The sequence below is a fragment of the Mustela lutreola genome, chromosome 7, assembly GCF_030435805.1.
Source record: "Mustela lutreola isolate mMusLut2 chromosome 7, mMusLut2.pri, whole genome shotgun sequence".
NCBI classification, from domain to species: Eukaryota; Metazoa; Chordata; class Mammalia; order Carnivora; family Mustelidae; genus Mustela; species Mustela lutreola.
In genome coordinates, this window is record NC_081296.1 from 142937051 (window position 1) to 142952892 (window position 15842).

The window sequence follows — 15842 nt, forward strand, 5'->3', positions numbered from 1 at the left end:
ATGATCATGATGGACTAGAAGTTCATGCGATCCATGGGGTTTTCTGGGCAGCGGGTGCAGGAGAGGAGAGAAGGGCCCCCCGACCCCCGATCCCGGAGCTGTGGCCAAGGACCCAACTCCAACCTTCACTGGACGCATGCTGAGCCCAGATCCACTGCCTGGCTTCCTGCTCTGGACAGGATGAACGGGGACCTGCCCGAAAGCCCACGTCTGAAGCTTCTTCCCTCCCTCCTCCACCTACACTCCCCCTCCCTAGAGTCCCCTCGCTCCATCTCAGCAGAGCTAGAGTCACGCCCCTCATCCTTCAGCCTGTGGAACTGGGCCGCCTTTCCATCCCCTTTATCATCCGGAACCACTGGTCCTCATTCAGAGTCTGATGGGAATGACCATTGCCAGCCCCGCACAGACAGACGTCTTTGAACTTGGAACTACATGTGGTCAAGCCCTTGGGCATGACGGGTGTTTCTCTCTCCCCCTCCACCACCCCCTGGTACTTCTTACAGTCTGGTCAGACCCAAGTCTTTCTCCACGGTCCCAGCAAGCCCGCAGAGGAAGTAGAATTGCCCCCATCTTACAGATGAGAAAAACGAGGTCCAGAGAGGTGAAATTATTTGCCCAGACTAACAGAGGCAGGACCGGAATGCTGTGGTCTGACTCTTAAGATATATTCATTACCTCTGCTTCCAGGACCCATGTGTGCTCCAAGGAGTACATACCACGTGCCAAGCACTGGAAGGTCATCCACGGGGGTGATGCTTGATAACCCTGGCCCGTGGAGCTCAGTCTCTCCACTTAGGTGGAGGGGGCTCCTGACTTCATTGTGGTGACTCTTCTTACCTGAGCAGGACCATGTGGGGGAGCCTGGAGCTGCTGATTGTACAAACGTCCCTCTCCCTCGGCAAGACTTTATTCAGAGAATTCTTAACATGTGTGTTTTGGACTGGATTTGGGCTACAGACCACAGTTGTGATCAGAGGTCAGGAAATAAAAAGTAGATGATAAAAGGGAGCCTCTGTATCTTACTGAACTGGGACAGGTGACCCAGGGAGTGGGTAGAGGGGATACACCAGAAAAGACCATGTGTCCCCTGCCTTCTCTGAGGGGGGCTGTGGTGTAGGCACAGACTGAGTCCAAACTCCTGGTCCTTACCACCTCGCTCAGTGGTCAAGGGAGAGCTTTTCTACCTCCCCCCGCCTCAGTTTCTTAATCCGTCAAAGGAGAAGGATGACCCCCCCCAAAAAAAGTTTTATGTATTCAGTCATTGATTTATTACCAATGAGGAAATGAGATAGCAGATCTAAAGCGCTAGGCATATCATGATATTCGAGGGGACCCTGCCCCATCACCTTTCTCTTATGAAATCCAGGCTCGGGGAGTCGAGGACTCCTCTCTTCCCTGACGGTCCAGCATGCCGTGTATGCGGAGTAGCTGAGGGACAGCAGTGGCCAGGAGGGCCGAGAAGCATCTGCTGTCCCCAGGATGCTGTGTGACTGGCTATAGGAGCCCCCATGGTGGTCCAGAAACCAGCCAGTCATTTTGTTCCTTGTTGTGTTTGGTTCATTCCTCTGTTCAACAGCATTTATTATGTGCCTCCTGCATGCAAAAACCCAAAGGGTATTCAGCCTTTCTTCCTAACTTTATCTGGCCCCTCCCCATGGTGATGTCTCCCCCCGGTTGTCCTAAACTTCTTACTGCCTCCATTCTCCAAAATTCTCCATTCTCTGGTCTTGGTTCATTGAACTGAGTCCGGGATCTCTGGTCCAGGAAATAGGAGCCCTGGAGGACTTGGAGGAGTCACGTCCTCTTCTAGGATTGACTCTGTTCCCTTGATTAAAATTCCAGAATGCCAAACTTTGCACCCCTGGCTTTGCAGCCTGTGATTGGGAACTGGGTGCGGGCCCCCAGCCCATCTCCATCTATGTTCGTGTCCACTGAAGACACGACTAGCTGATCAGGGCATTCCAACTGTTGAGTCCCGTCAGGGTGGGTGGGAGGGGGAGGCTCGGAATCTTCCCACCAGGCACCTGCCAGCCATCACCAATCAAATCCGAGTTGGCAGTTGAGATTAAACGGACTTTTCATTCCGCCTGTGCCCTGGGTGGGGTGAAGAGACACACCAGAGAGGCTCCCGGAGATACAGTCCAGGTGATGGATGCATGGCACGGTAGTGGGGATCAGTGGGAGAGGGTGGTGGTCCCTGGGGGTCGCCCAACAGGGACACAGAGGCACCACTGCGACGTCATTCCTGTCGTATCAGCCCCTCTTTATGGGTGAGACGCACCCAGGCTGGGCTGCCCTGGGCGGCCCTGGCCCCAGCGCAGAGGGGACGTGCTGGGGGCAGGGCATCAACTCTGAGCCAGGCACTGTACTAGTCTTTGTCACAGATGCTCTCTCTTAATCCTCACGGTCCATTCTGCCAGCAAGCCTTCAAGATAGTCACACTGACACTTGTCACTGTGGTTGGGCTGCAGGGACTGACGAGCTGAGCTGTGACTTCTTCAGGAGCATCCTGAGGTCTCCGGCTGCCCTGAGGGTCCCGCCGGGCTGGTGCTCAGCCTGGGCAGTGAGGGGTGGTCGCCAGGGCAGCAAGCCCCTGGCCAGGAAGCCCCAAAGGGGCTTATTTCAACCTGATGCCTTCCATTCTGAGACAGTGGAAAGCCTGTCTGTTCTGATTATGGTTGACAGCTTCCCTCTGGCCACTCTTTGATAGAAATGCTCCCGTTATGTAAGGGGGTTACATAAATCACCTTGTGATGTCTGTCACACGTCCAGGAGGCGCTGGCCCCACCGCTGGGCCTCTGAGGTGGCATTTGTATGTTTCCTGGGTTGAGGGGATCAGACCTAACTCTGCGGGGTCGGGAGGGGCATGTCTGGGTCTCTGGGTTAGTGAAGCCCCTAGGCCATTAGGGAGCCGTACCGTACAACAGTCACCATCAAGCGTCTGGACCTAGATGCCTGTATCCCAATCCCTGCTCTGCTTTTTACCGACCAGAGGACTTCAGACTAGTCTCCTATCTCCTGAGCAAGTGGCTTAGTAGGTGTTACCTCCTGTGATGGAGTGGTGAGTGCTGGCTAGGGCTGGGCTCTGACTGGGTGGTGGGCGGCGGGACAGAGCTGCTATCTTCATCCTGCTCCTATCCGGCTCAGCCGTCGGGTGAACAATGTCCCCAGCCTGGGCCTTGTTGACTCTGCTGCCAAAATGAGAAGATGGAACCGAGCTCTTCTACCGAGGTGTGGATAAGTAAAGTTTCCTTTCCAAGTTATTTTTGGCAACTTAAAATACCATATTCTAAACACTCTACTAATAAACACATACTCAAATGAGTTCTAGCTCACAGGCTAACACACGAGGCTGGCGACTGGTAAACCTGGGCAGTTAACCGGTTAATGACGCCTCAGGGGACTAGGTTTCCTGGGTGAACGGTTTTCGCTGGATGATGATCCTGAGATCACAAGGTAGACGGAACAAGTTTCCATTCCAGCTGCTTATCTAAGTCAAAATGTTTATGGGTTCTGCAACCAACGCCAAAGATGGTGGATGCCAGACCCATAAGCCACAACCCCTGATTTAAGTCGTAGGTCATTCAAACCACCTTCTCATTGGAAGCCACTGTTTGCAAAATAAGCAGAAGTATGCATTCCTGTGTGTGAAATAGATCTGAACTAGCCCATCCGCATCGCTGTTCTAGGTATTGGGTTCCTCTGCGTAAACGCAGCTTGAGAGCCCATTGCCTCTGATGACAGCCCGGGTCCCCTCCAGGTTAAGTGTGTGTCATTGCCAACTGTCCCCTCTCTCTTTCAGTTACGATCTGCAGCTGTGTTGGCTAAATTCTAGAAATGGGTTATGTCAAATGACATCCAGACATTCTGGATGGTGGTTCCCAGCTGTTTGAGAAACCAGGGAAAGTTAGGGTGTGCCTCTCAGTGATGCGGAGATGGAAGATGGCTGTTGTGTTGTCACAACAGAGTCAATCTCCCCTCCAGGGAGCTTCATTGGGGATAGGAGCAAGCCGCGCCCTCTGGTCTCCAAGCACGCGATAGGTGCTGAATGGAGTTGCTCGAAGCTGAGGGTCCCTGACCCTGCATCATGTAAATAATTTTGAGGACGGGTCTGCACAGCCGGGAGGTCAGAGACCGGTACCTGTGACAGTAGAGGATCAGGAAGGACTCTCAAGTTCAGCCAGCACCCCTCACTTGACTTTAACGGATACTTGGGAGTCCCTCTCTGGTGCAGGGAGATGCGGTGGTGAACTGAGTCTTCCTGCTTTCAAGTTACCCACAGTCCCGAAGGAACACAGAGGATTCATGGTCAAGTTCAACCACAACGATCATAAGCATCTTTGAATGAGTCCTGATCTGTGCCACGGCCATTCTAGTCCATGGACATACAGAGATGAATCAGCTGTTGTGCCCTGCTCTTGTGGAGCTCACTCAGGTGGAGGTGGGACAAACAGTAAACAAACAGTTGCAGGAAGCTGTGTTTCCAGTCTGCAGGATAAATTCTATTCAGTGGAATGGGCAAAATATTTAACTCATGAAACATTTAGTGAGAAACTACTCTGTGCCAGGCTCCGTTTGATGGTCAGATTACTAAGGGTTTCCGTGTTAAACCAAGGAGGTTAAAATTCATTTTGAATCTATGCACATAGGGATGGGAGAGGGTGTCACTGGTAATGCTGGGAGTTGATGGAAGGCTTCCTGGAGGAAGCTGGGCCTCCAGCATCAAGCTGGGCCTTGAAGAATGCTGAGAGGACAGGGTTGACTAAGTCAGTCTTGAGCTGAGCAGCTTATCTCTGGGTGTGTCACCAAATGTACACAAGGAAAACAGTCTCTCCCTGTCCAGATGAGGACCATATGGGAGAAGCACTGTGAAAGGAAGTCTTTCTAGAATAAGGCAGAGTTGGTATTATGGATGTCTCCCACCTGCCAGTAGGACCTATGGACAGAAAAACCCAGAGGAGCCTTCCGCAGCCTGGGTGGCAGGCACCCAGAGCTTGGGTGTGGCCAGGTCCCTGGCCAGGTAGGGCCATGGATCTGTCTCAGGCCACAGTTCTTCACAGCTGTTGCCTGTCACCTTGACTGATGTCCCCGAGCTGCAGCTTCCATATACCCGAAGAGTCTCATTCTGACAGATGGACGGAAGACATGAAGGACTGACATATGAAATCTGGTTTCCAATGCTTTCAAGCCCAAGAGCCCTTCATCAGGGTCTAGGGCTGGGTCGGCACTCAGGGAAGCGACGCACGGTGCGACCAACCCAGGCTTTGCATGCAGACTGGCCTGGCTTCAAGTTCAGTGTTGCCACTTCCGGGCTGTGAGGCCTTGGGAAAGCAGTTCAACCTCACACTCCTCGTGCGTAAGTGGCAGCCACAGTCCCTGTACTGAGCTGTCACGGGGTCAGGTGGCTCTTCCTCGTGTGATCCATGGTTGCAGCTCATGGCGTGTATGAGACTTAAGGGCTTCCTACCCTCCCTTCTTCCTTCCTTCCTTAATACACGGGAAGAACATCCAAGAAGAACAGCCCATATTAAGAGCTATGGAATGATTTTTTACAATATGGACTTGGAGCGCACGGAGCTCACTGACCTTTGCCATTGTCTGTGAGGGAATGATGTCAGCAGCAAGCAAGGCCCTGTGGCCACAGCACGTGAGCAGGCACAGAGCATGCAGGAGACTGAGATGGAAATGGGCAGAGATGAGGCCAGTGCCCCAGCAGAGAATGATGCAGAACAGGGTTGAGGGGGCCAGCGCCGGGTTATGGAGGGATTCGAACCCTGGCCAAGCTGTGCTCCCAGGCCCCCAGGCAATAGGCAGCAGGGAGCCCAAGCTGGTGACCTCGGGTCACAGCCTCGTGTAAAGACTGGTTTGAAGCAAAAAGGATGTTTCCCAACCCTCTCGGTCAGCTTGGCTAGGTCCCACCGCAGGGACAACCCCCAGATCTCAGGGGCTGACAACAACCGTGATTTAGGGGGTCCCACTGCTCAGCAGATGAGGGTCACTCTCCAGGGCCTGGGACGGTCCTTGGTCCAGGGTGCTCCAGCCTGAGGACACCTCCGTGTCAGCCACACTCCCCTAGCTCCCTCAGTGGAGAATATCGCACTGGATCCTAAGTGCTGCAACTGAGTTAACAGCTGGTGGGCGCAGGGCCCTCTCCTCCAAACCCTTGCCCTGCCTGTAGGGACGCTCAGGTCAGAGAGGGAGGTGGCTTGAAGCCAGGCCAAGGTGTGCCAGCAGCAGTTGCCGCTATTGGCCGGCAGGAGGGGGTGGGACCATCCTCCTGGGTGAGTTCCCCCCCCCACCCCCCCACCCCCCCCCACCCCCCCACCCCCCCCCCACCCCCCCCCCACCCCCCCCACCCCCCCCCCACCCCCCCCACCCCCCCCACCCCGCTACTGCTCCCTTACGGGCAGGGGGTGGGGGGGGGGGACCTGGAGAGGAGTCCTTGGCATTTCAGATTGTCATGCAAAGGTGTGGTTGGGTATAGGCCACCCGTGGTCAGGAGAAGGTGGCAGAGCAAGTAGGGGCAGGAGGAATGGAAGAGAAAGGAGAGGACTGGAAAGCAGAGGCTGAGCAGAGCACGGGGGTGGGGGGGGGGCAGGAGGTGCGGGCCACCACGGAGGCGGCGCCCAGCAGCATTCCCCAGACACCCTCCCTGCACCGCGGCCTCACCTTCCCTCCGCCAGTCAGTGGGCAGGGCCAGCGGCCGGCTCAGGGCTCCCTTGCTCGGAGCGGCCCGCTTGCAACCCCGCCGGCGTTGGCACGGTGACAGTAGCCAAGTGTGCAAACTTGTGCCATTGTCCCCAGGCCAGGGGGAGCCATGGAGACTGGCTAATATGACACAGGAAAATGTTTGCTGATGGCAATTCTATGGGCTTTGTCCACCTCTTTCTCCATCATGACGACTCGATTTAAGTCCCTAACTGTTTGACTACAAATGCGAGGGGACCGTGCAACGCCAGCCTTTTGTCCGGCCGCGCTGAATGGGCAATTCAGGCTTTGTGCAGCTCAATTGAGGAAGCAAACATAAAGACAAGATTCCTGAGAGCTCCGGCTCCCTTCCCATGGATATCCCGGCACCTCGTTACAGAGTCCTTCCCCGGCTACCTTTCCCGGCATAAGTGCGCTGCTGGCCCTCCCAGGCTGGCCCGGGCTTGGTGCCTCGGGGCGGGGGGAGCGGGGGCTGGGAAGAGGGAGAGACAGACAGAGACAGAGAGAGGGGCAGAGAGGGAGAGAGAGAGGGGGAGAGAGGGAGAGAGAGGGAGAGACACTCAACACTCAAGGACAGAGGGGGAAGCAGCCCGCCCCGGCTTACCCTGTCGGATTGTCTGTCCGCACTGGAGCATGGCAGCTGGAGGCTGGAGGCCTGGAGCCTTTGGGGGATGTATGTAAGCCCATCTCTTCTGGGTCCAGCCCCTCCTCGATCCTGGACTTTTTAAACACACACACACACACACACACACACACACACACTCTGCCCCCTCAAGAAACCAGGGAACCGAGGTCAAGGGGAGGAGGGGCTGAAGGGTAGAAATTTACCGGGAAATGATTGCATTTGGGAGCTGTCTTTTTTGTGATGGTCCCCATGGTGACAATTTGTGACGGCAAAGAATGTGGGAACGGGGCGCTGCCGCCTGATTGGGATGCTTTGTATCTGGAGAGGCGCTCCTGATTGGCCTGAGGGGCCCCCCAGCTCCGGGGACTCGTCCTCCACCCAGCCCACTCGAGGGCTGCACAACTGTTTCCAGCCGGACGCACGGAGCTCGCCGGCCACGCCGGGCCTGGCCCAGGTCTGCGGCGGGGGAACCTGCCAGGCCACGTCGGCGGCGGCGGCGGCGGCGGCGGCGGGGGCCCGGGCGGGCCCGCACCCTTGGTCAGTGTGGAGGCTCCTCCGGCGGCTCCAGCCGACAGGGTGGGGGCGTGGGGCTGGACGGGGTCTGGGGGAGGGGCGAGGTGCCTCGGGTGGTGGCCCAGGAGGCATGAAATTGCTGCAGATGCTTCTACGGGGGCGTCCTGCTGCCTGCAGTCTGAGATCAGCCCGCCAGGCAGGCCGAGGCTCGAGTGCCAGACAGGGGTCCTGCGTGAGCGCTGTGGGTGGAGCGTGGGGACCCGGTGAGGGGGGCTGGTGCGAGTCGGGCGGGGGGGGGGGGGCGGGGAGGAGGAGGGCACCACCAGGGAGAGAGGGGGCTTGGCCTTCCTTGAAAGTGGAGCAGTTGCCTGAGCTCAGAAAATAAAAACCTTGCTGGCAAGTTTGTACACGTTGGCAGCGTGGTGTGTGGGAGACGCGGTGGGCTGGGCCCGTGGAGACTCGCGCTTGGTCCCCAGCAATGCCACCTGTAGCTGGGTCCCCTTGGGCGAGTCGCCCAACCTCTCTGAGCCTCAGCGGCAAGCAGAGGGCCACAGACTCGGGCAGACTGCCTGTTCGCCTGTGCCCTCACCGACACAAGAGGAAACCCTCAGCGGCCTGAATGGGTGGCCCACGGACCCAGGACTTTGTTTCCCTTGGAGGGGTCCTGGGGCCTTTGGGGAGGGCTGGGCTCGGGGCTTGGAGAGACTGCCAACAACCGGCGTGTCCCCTGCACCCTAGGTCAGCTCTGTGCCTGTCCCTGGAGCTGCCGGCCACCAGCAGAGCCCGCGCTCTTCATGGACAGCCCCATGCCGTGGCCCCCTGGTGATGGCATCCGACAGTGATGTGAAGATGCTCCTGAACTTTGTGAACCTGGCGTCCAGCGACATCAAGGCGGCCCTGGACAAGTCGGCGCCCTGCCGCCGCTCCGTGGACCATCGCAAGTACCTGCAGAAGCAGCTCAAACGCTTCTCCCAGAAGTATTCCCGGCTTCCTCGGGGCCTCCCCGGCAGAGGCACCGAGCCTCACCTGAAAAGGGGACCCGAGGACCGGCCTGGGAGGCTGCTCCTCGATCCCGGCCATGGTTCCAGTCCCGGCGTGGTGGGGGGCAGCAAGGAGAAGGCTCTGGGGAACCCCTACAGGGAGGAATGTCTCTCTAAGGAGCAGAGCCTACAGAGGCAGAATCCAGAAGCGGCCAGGCCTGGCCAGGTGCCCATGAGGAAAAGACAGCTGCCCGCTTCCTTCTGGGAAGAGCCTCGGCCCGCCCACAGCTACTCCCTGGGGCTGGAGGGGGAGCTGGGCCCCAGGGAGGGATCTCCCTATGAGGGTAAGAAACACTGCAAAGGCTTGGAGCCCTGGGATCCTGAGATGGCCCCCGTGCCTGCGTCCCCAAGGGCACCGGCTGGCAAGGAGCCGCTCAAGATGTCTGGGGTCTCCCTAGTGGGCCGTGTCAATGCCTGGGGCTACTGTCCCTTCCAGTACCATGGACAGCCCATCTACGCCGGCCCCCCGGGGGCCTTGCCTCAGAACCCCGTCCCCAACCTGGGCCTGTGGAGGAAAAGCCCAGCGTCTCCTGGGGAGCTGGCCCACTTCTGCAAGGATGTGGACGGGCCGGGGCAGAAAGTGTACAGACCCGTGGTTCTGAAGCCCATCCCTACCAAGCCGGCGGTGCCCCCGCCCATCTTCAATGTTTTTGGCTACCTCTAGCGGGGCTGGGAGGGCCTTGGCTCCCCCGCTCTGGCCGGCAGAGATGTTGGGGGCCCCTCCCGAGAGCACTTCTTGTGCAGAGGGAGCTGGGCAGTGGGAGCCTTCTCTTTGTGTATGTCCAGGAGAGGGGGAGGATGGGTTTGGGGCAGGGGCCTCGCAGGCAGTCTCCAAGTCAGCTCCTGCAGCCTTGGGAGCCGGGGGGCTGGGCTCAGCCAGCCCCTCTCCAGCCAGACCAGAGACCGACCGATCGTCGCACTGTCCTTGGGCCGGTCTTGGGTGGTGGGGCTCTGCCCTGGCCTTCCTGCCACTCTGTTCACGTGCTGCCCACCGTGTAAGCCAATCTCAGTTCTGTTCGTTTTGGTTTTTGTAAATATTAAGAAGGTTAAAAGAATAAAGACATTTCTTTTGCAGTTTCCACATCTTGGATGTCATGGAGTTGAATGGTCCTCAGGCTATGAAATGCTGGCAGGGTCCTGGCAGAGGGCAGCGCACAGAGGCTGTGGGGGAGGCCAGGAGTGGCCCAGAGAGCTCTGTGCCATCTGACGATGGACACTGTGGGCCAGCAGCTCAATGCAAAGGAGGGAGGGGCAGGGAGGAGCGCCCGGGGAGAGATGCTCTGCTTGCTCGCGTCCAGGAGCAGAGTGCGGGGGAGACCTGGCTCTCCAGACAGTCTAAAATGCTCTGGAGAACAGGGAGGCCAGTACCAGGGTGCACCCATCCCGGTTCTGCAATGGGATATGGGGCTTGACCCTTCCTCCTGAAGCTTCCTTGTCCCACCTGCAGCTCGAGGGGCAGGGCAAGGATGGTCCCCCTCTGCTGTGCCTTCCTCAGAGCAGAGGCTGGGCCAAGGCAGTCCCTCCTGTGCCTGGTTAGAGGGAAAAATCAGGACAAACTGCATCTTGGTTCCTTGTGGACAAGCGGGTGGGGGCGGATCTGACTAACTCCGATTCCTGGGTGACCTGCCGATGGCCTGATTCCTGGGCCTGGTACAGTGCCTGGCATCCATCAGGGGTCCCATTGATGGAATGATGTGGGCCTCTGTCTGCGACAATGCCCAGAGGGGGGTGCTGGTGGCACGGGGTGGCCCTAGGGTTTGCCCTCATCCTGCCCAACCGGCCCAGCCATGGGAGAGACATGCACCGCCATGACCGGGGATTTGCCCTACTGTGCGTAGATGTGGCTCCGTGGCTGAGAGCGCACTGACCTGCAGGGGGCACCAAGCTGCTCATTCCGTCAGAACTCGGTTCTCAAAGCTGCAACGCGTGCAGGGCCAGCCCCGGCTGGTGGCTATGGTGCCCTTATTAGCAGCACTATGTTGGAAAATTAATCTCCCTCTGTGCCTTGGTTCCCACTCCGTGAAACAGGAGACTAGGCCAGCAACGGCAAACAGAGGCGCCCACCAGTTCTTATACTAGTCAGAGGCTATCTCCTTTGGGGCCAGATATGCCCTCAGAATCCTTCCTAACCCAAAGCTCCAGGATTAGTCCTTGTTAAGGGTCCTTCTCCTTCCTGCCTGCTTTTCCTCTAGGATTCCTGTGGAGTGGGGCATCTCCATGGGAGGGCAGCTTGCTCACTAGGAAGCTGGTGGATTTCTGCAGTTTATATCTTCCAGTTTGGGGGGGACTTGAGAGCCCCGGAAGCCATGTGACACCAGCAGGGTTGTTTGGAGTAATTAGGTAGCACCCAGGACAGGGCCTGAGGACTGACCCTCACGTCAAGCTGCTCTCGTCTGCTCTGCATGTGCCTTCTCTCCTCCGGCACATCAGGAAGGCCCTTCCAGATCCATTCCAACGAGGCTCAGCCCCTCTGTGCTGTACAGAGGGATGTTAAAAGCCCCAATCCAGGCTTTGCCACCTACCGGCTGTGTGACCTTGGGCAAGTTACTTAACCTCTCTGTGCCAAAATGTCTTCATCAGAAGAATGTGGTTGAAAATAGAACTTCACAGGTTGTTGTGAGGATGATATAATCGCCCCGCACTGAGCGCAACGCACTCGAAGGAGAGTGCGCCAACCTAAAGTCACCTCCCTAGGTCATCTTGGCCACCTGGCTCCCTGGGGGAGAGCTCCCGGGGCATGTTTTCTCCAAGTGCTGCCCCAGCGCACCATGCCAGGGGCCCCATAGCCCCTCTTGGGCTCCTTTCCCAGGGGGACACCTAATGCATGAATTCAAACACAAGGAGGCTTCTTCTGGAAGCAGAAACATTTGCTAGGAAGCGGCTGGACAGAAGCCCAGGACACCGTGACTTCCCAGGCAGAAGCAAGTTAGGGAAAAACACCTCTAAGAAAGCTGTGGTTTAAGGAGGGTGGGGGGGAAAGCAGCCGCAGTAGCAGCAGGTGACCCCCTGACCAACAAGTAAGTCATGAGTGGGGCTGGCCCAGAGGGAAACACGGGATCTCACCTCCTAGCCTCCGATCTCTAGCACTAGCTCGCACGTGGTCTTGCCACAGAAGCACTTTCAGGATTTTGAATGTTTGGTGATGCTGTTGAGACCTCTCTGAGGCCAAAGTCTGGGGGTGGGGAGGGGTTTTCTGCAGAGGGTCCTGGCTCTAAAGTCCTCTGGGGAGCAGTGGTGGTCAAGAAATGTCACCGGCAGCCCAGCCTGAGCACTGACCAATCAGAACACACCCCTGGAAGTGGCATCTGCCCCCCTCCCGCTGGCCAGGCATTAACCATTAACCCTGCAGCTTCTGGGTTGGGAAGAAGTGGGGGTCCCCCACCCCCAGGACCTGAGAAGGCCCACGTAGGGAAAGACGCTTGGGGAGGAGGGGCCCTGACCAGTGCCTGTGGCCCAGTGTGGACGAGCATCAGTATTTTGAGGACGCAGTGTGGTGCCGGCGCCTCCCAGCCCCAGGTACCCGGCATCCCACAGTCGGTGGTGCCCATGCTGACTCCAGAGGCCGAGTGCTCCTGCCTCTCCTATCTTCTCAACCTCCCCTCCTCTGGGAGACACCGCCCTCGGATAAGAGCCCCCACCTGGCCTGGTACCTGCAGTCACTGCCTGTTAGGACTCAGGGTGTACAGGGCACCTGAGAGATGGAGGAGTTTGCCTGATACCCAGCCCCAGCCCAATGAGCCCACACATCTTTCTGCTCTGACTCATTAGGGACTGCCGAGCCCCCAGCCAGGATTAAAGTCTTTCCCTCTGACTGCCCAAAGGGCAAAGGCCGTCTTTGGTCAATTTTTGACGATGCACTGAGTCCTCTCTGGCCACTGCCCCGGACCCCTGAGTGGAACATCTGCAGTGTGAGAGGATGAGGGTTTCTGTGGGGATTTCCTCAGGATCCCTTGGAACAAGCCTGCATGACTCTGTTGGGTTAAAACCTCAGGGACTTGCTGTGTGTGCCTGGGCAAGTCCCCTTTCCTCTTTGGTGCTGTTTCCCTATCAAGACCAGGAAGGAATGGGTGAGACGCAGCTGGGTCCCCTCTGGTCTGTGGCTGGAAAATGCTGCTTGGCAGACTTTTCCTCTTTGGAAAGACACTGGGTCTTACTGGGTCTGTGAAGAACCAGTATGGAGGAGTTGGCAAGGACGCCGGGGACCACGACGCCCCAGAGAAACAAGCCAAGGGCTGAGCTGGACCTCGAGCTGTGCTCCCCCAACGGCCAGCTTCTCAATTTGCCAAGCCCAGAAGTGACACCCTGACTGCACTTAAGAGGCTTCCAGAATCTGGGCGGGGCAGGTGCGGGCTCCCCGCGAGGTCACCTGCTCTGGTGTCCCCACAGACTGGCCTTGACTCCTGTGGTTTTCATCACGCGGCAGGTCATCCAGCAGGGAATGTTGGTGGGTGCCTGCAGCTTCGTGGAAACAGGGCAAGCCGGTTTCAGTGCCGGAGCCTCAGAGCCCAAGAAGGTGCTATGACCACGCCTGCCTGAACACAGGCTGGCGGCTCCAGAAAATGAATGGGCACCCCCCAGAGCCACACAGGGGCCCAGGAAGGCAGCAGAGGGGCAGGGTTTCATGGCCCCATGACGGCGGCCAGTGCCGTGGCTCACGTGGCCAGCATTCACATGTCTTCACATCCCAAGTATCTCAACTTCTATAGCAAAACAGGGGCAGGCAGGACGTGAAGACGGAATGCCAGAAAACAAGTGTGTGCGAGGCAATCCCAGGTGTCATGAGACTTGTAGACACCAAGTCCTGTTTGTGACGGAGCTCCCGTTTCCATGGTGATTGAAGCAGGAGAATGAAACCAACCCCTACCGCTGGGCTCACAGGACAGGAAGCCGCCCCTCTCCTTGGGCCACCAGCTCCGCTCTGGCCTCCAGAAGACCAAAGGGAGAGCACATCTAGGGGTCTGTGCGCCCTGTCCTCACGCCTGCCCCACTCCCACTCCTGTAGGGAGCAGCGCTGAGGACCCCAGGCCCTGGGGTGGGGGTGGGGTTCTGATGAGAGGGACTTCGCTGGGCTGGGTGTCATCTGTGCAACATTTATTGTACTGAAGGTGGGCCTCCCTCCCACCCCCCACCAGACCACAGCTCCAGGAAGAAAGCTCAGAAGTCAAGTGGAGAGTTCGGTGGAGCACAGTGGGGAGGGGACAGAGACAGCCCCGCGGCGAGGTTGTCTTGGAAAGGCAGACTCATCCCTGAAAGTGCTCCAGCCACAGCCCAGGGTTGGGGCCAGGCTGCCCTCACCCCAAGTTCTGCCCTGCCGCCCTGCCACCCCCCGCCAGCCCCAGGAATGGAGGTTCCGCCATTCCCAATGGCCCAGAGGGTCCAGGGTCTACTCAGCAGTTTTTGAAAATGAAGACGGTTTTTCTCCTACTTGACACATTCTGTTCTCTGGTCCGGGCAAAGCTCTGGCCCAGAGACCTGGCGAGGTCACAGAGGTGGTCCCAGCTGGCCGGGAGACCGCCCACAGCCTCCGTCCATTGCTGGGTCCCTTCCGCCAGGATCCGGGGCCGCCGCCACCCTGAGGCTTTAGTGAAACAGTCCACGGCCTCCGCTACTGGTTGATCTCGTACTTCAGGTACCTGATCAGGCGGCCGGGGAGCGGCAGGTCGTCCAGCAGCTTTATCCGGTGTTTCCCCACCGCCTTCCGCACGCGCAGCCGGCACAGGTGAGCCAGGGGTCTGGGAAGCTCTGGGCAGAGGAGAGAAAAGAGAAATGCTGACGTCAGCAACCCGCAAGGAATTTGCATCTGTGACCGCTGGCAGGTAGGAGACACCCGGTCAATGTGACTGGAGAAGAGGCAGGTGCTAGAAGGGAACCTCGGTGGCTCAAGGGGTTAAGTGTGCGACTTCCCCCCCACATCCCCACAAAGATTATTTATTTATTTATCGGGGGCAGGGGGGCAACATGAGCAGAGGATAGCAGAAGAGTCAGAGGGAAAAGAAGAAGCTCCCTGTGGAGCAGGGAGCCCAATTCAGGACCCGATCCCAGGACCCCGAGATCAGGACCTGAGCCGAAGGCAGATGCTTAATGACTGAGCCACCCAGGCACTCCACGTGGCTGACCCTTGATCTCAGCTCAGGTCTCGATCTCAGGATCGTGAGTTCAAGATCCACGCTGGGCTCCACGCTGAGCATGTAGCGTATTTAAAAACCAGAGGCAGTGCTCTATAACCCCAGCTCCTGCCGACTCAAAAGATCTGGCAAAGGAGCTTCCCTTTTGTCGCTCCTCATTGATCTGTGTAGCCCAAGGAAGTATATGAGGCAGGTATAAACCCACTTCACAGGTAAGGACGTAGCAAGGACCGCACCTAGAACCCGAGCTGCCATCCCTCTCGCCCTGTGCTCCTTCCTCTATATACACAGCCCGGACCCCCAACACAGCCTTAGCCATCCCGTGAATGGTCACCCGGCAGCAAGCCCCTGGCTCCAGAGGCCGGCTTCCCCGACCAGTGCCACTCCCAGTGTGTGGTCTGTGGGCCAGCAGCAGGGCAGTATCTGGGAGCATGCTGAAATGCCCTCTCAGGCCCTGCCCCAAGCCTGCCGAGTCAAGAGTCTGTATTTTTAACAAAATGCCCAGAGCTTTGTACGCACTTTGTAGTTTCAACTGTCCAAGACCACCATCTCTCCTCTACCCCGCCACACTACCTCTCAGTCACCCACAAACATGGGCAACATACTCCAAAAGTCCCCATAACCCTCAGCAAGCTGGAACCAGTTAAAACATCCTGGAAAGATTTGGCGAAGAGACTCAGGTGGCCAAACCTAGGTCTGAATCCCTGCTCTGCCACTAACTAGCCATGAGACCTTGGCTCAGGCGACATCACCTCTCAGAGGGTCCATCTTTTCCTTTATAGGAGAGAGTCACAGAGACACCGAATGCGACATGTGGCACAGAGCTCTGCC

General features: G+C 57.8%; 2 protein-coding genes across 5 annotated transcripts in view; one reads left to right on the plus strand and one right to left on the minus strand.

The window, feature by feature from the left end:
• Positions 1 to 2041: 2041 nt before the first annotated feature.
• Positions 2042 to 9962, plus strand: FAM181A (family with sequence similarity 181 member A). Of its 4 annotated transcripts, none has more exons than XM_059182980.1 (2): positions 2042 to 2145; positions 8585 to 9962. In XM_059182980.1, the coding sequence occupies exon 2, from the start codon at positions 8672 to 8674 to the stop codon at positions 9548 to 9550; it is 879 nt and encodes a 292-aa protein (XP_059038963.1). In that variant the 5' UTR covers positions 2042 to 2145; positions 8585 to 8671; the 3' UTR covers positions 9551 to 9962. The 4 variants fall into 4 exon arrangements, with proteins under 4 accessions (XP_059038963.1, XP_059038961.1, XP_059038962.1 ...); XM_059182978.1 differs by lacking the exon at positions 2042 to 2145 and adding an exon at positions 2993 to 3061; XM_059182979.1 differs by lacking the exon at positions 2042 to 2145 and adding an exon at positions 7107 to 7381.
• A 3994-nt stretch (positions 9963 to 13956) lies between these two features.
• The window catches only part of ASB2 (ankyrin repeat and SOCS box containing 2), a 40398-nt gene continuing 38512 nt past the window's right edge, over positions 13957 to 15842 (minus strand). Inside the window, exon 10 of the mRNA XM_059182982.1 lies at positions 13957 to 14628. Coding sequence (XP_059038965.1) covers positions 14492 to 14628 — 137 coding nt within the window. The 3' untranslated portion in view covers positions 13957 to 14491. The remainder of the gene's footprint in view (positions 14629 to 15842) is intronic.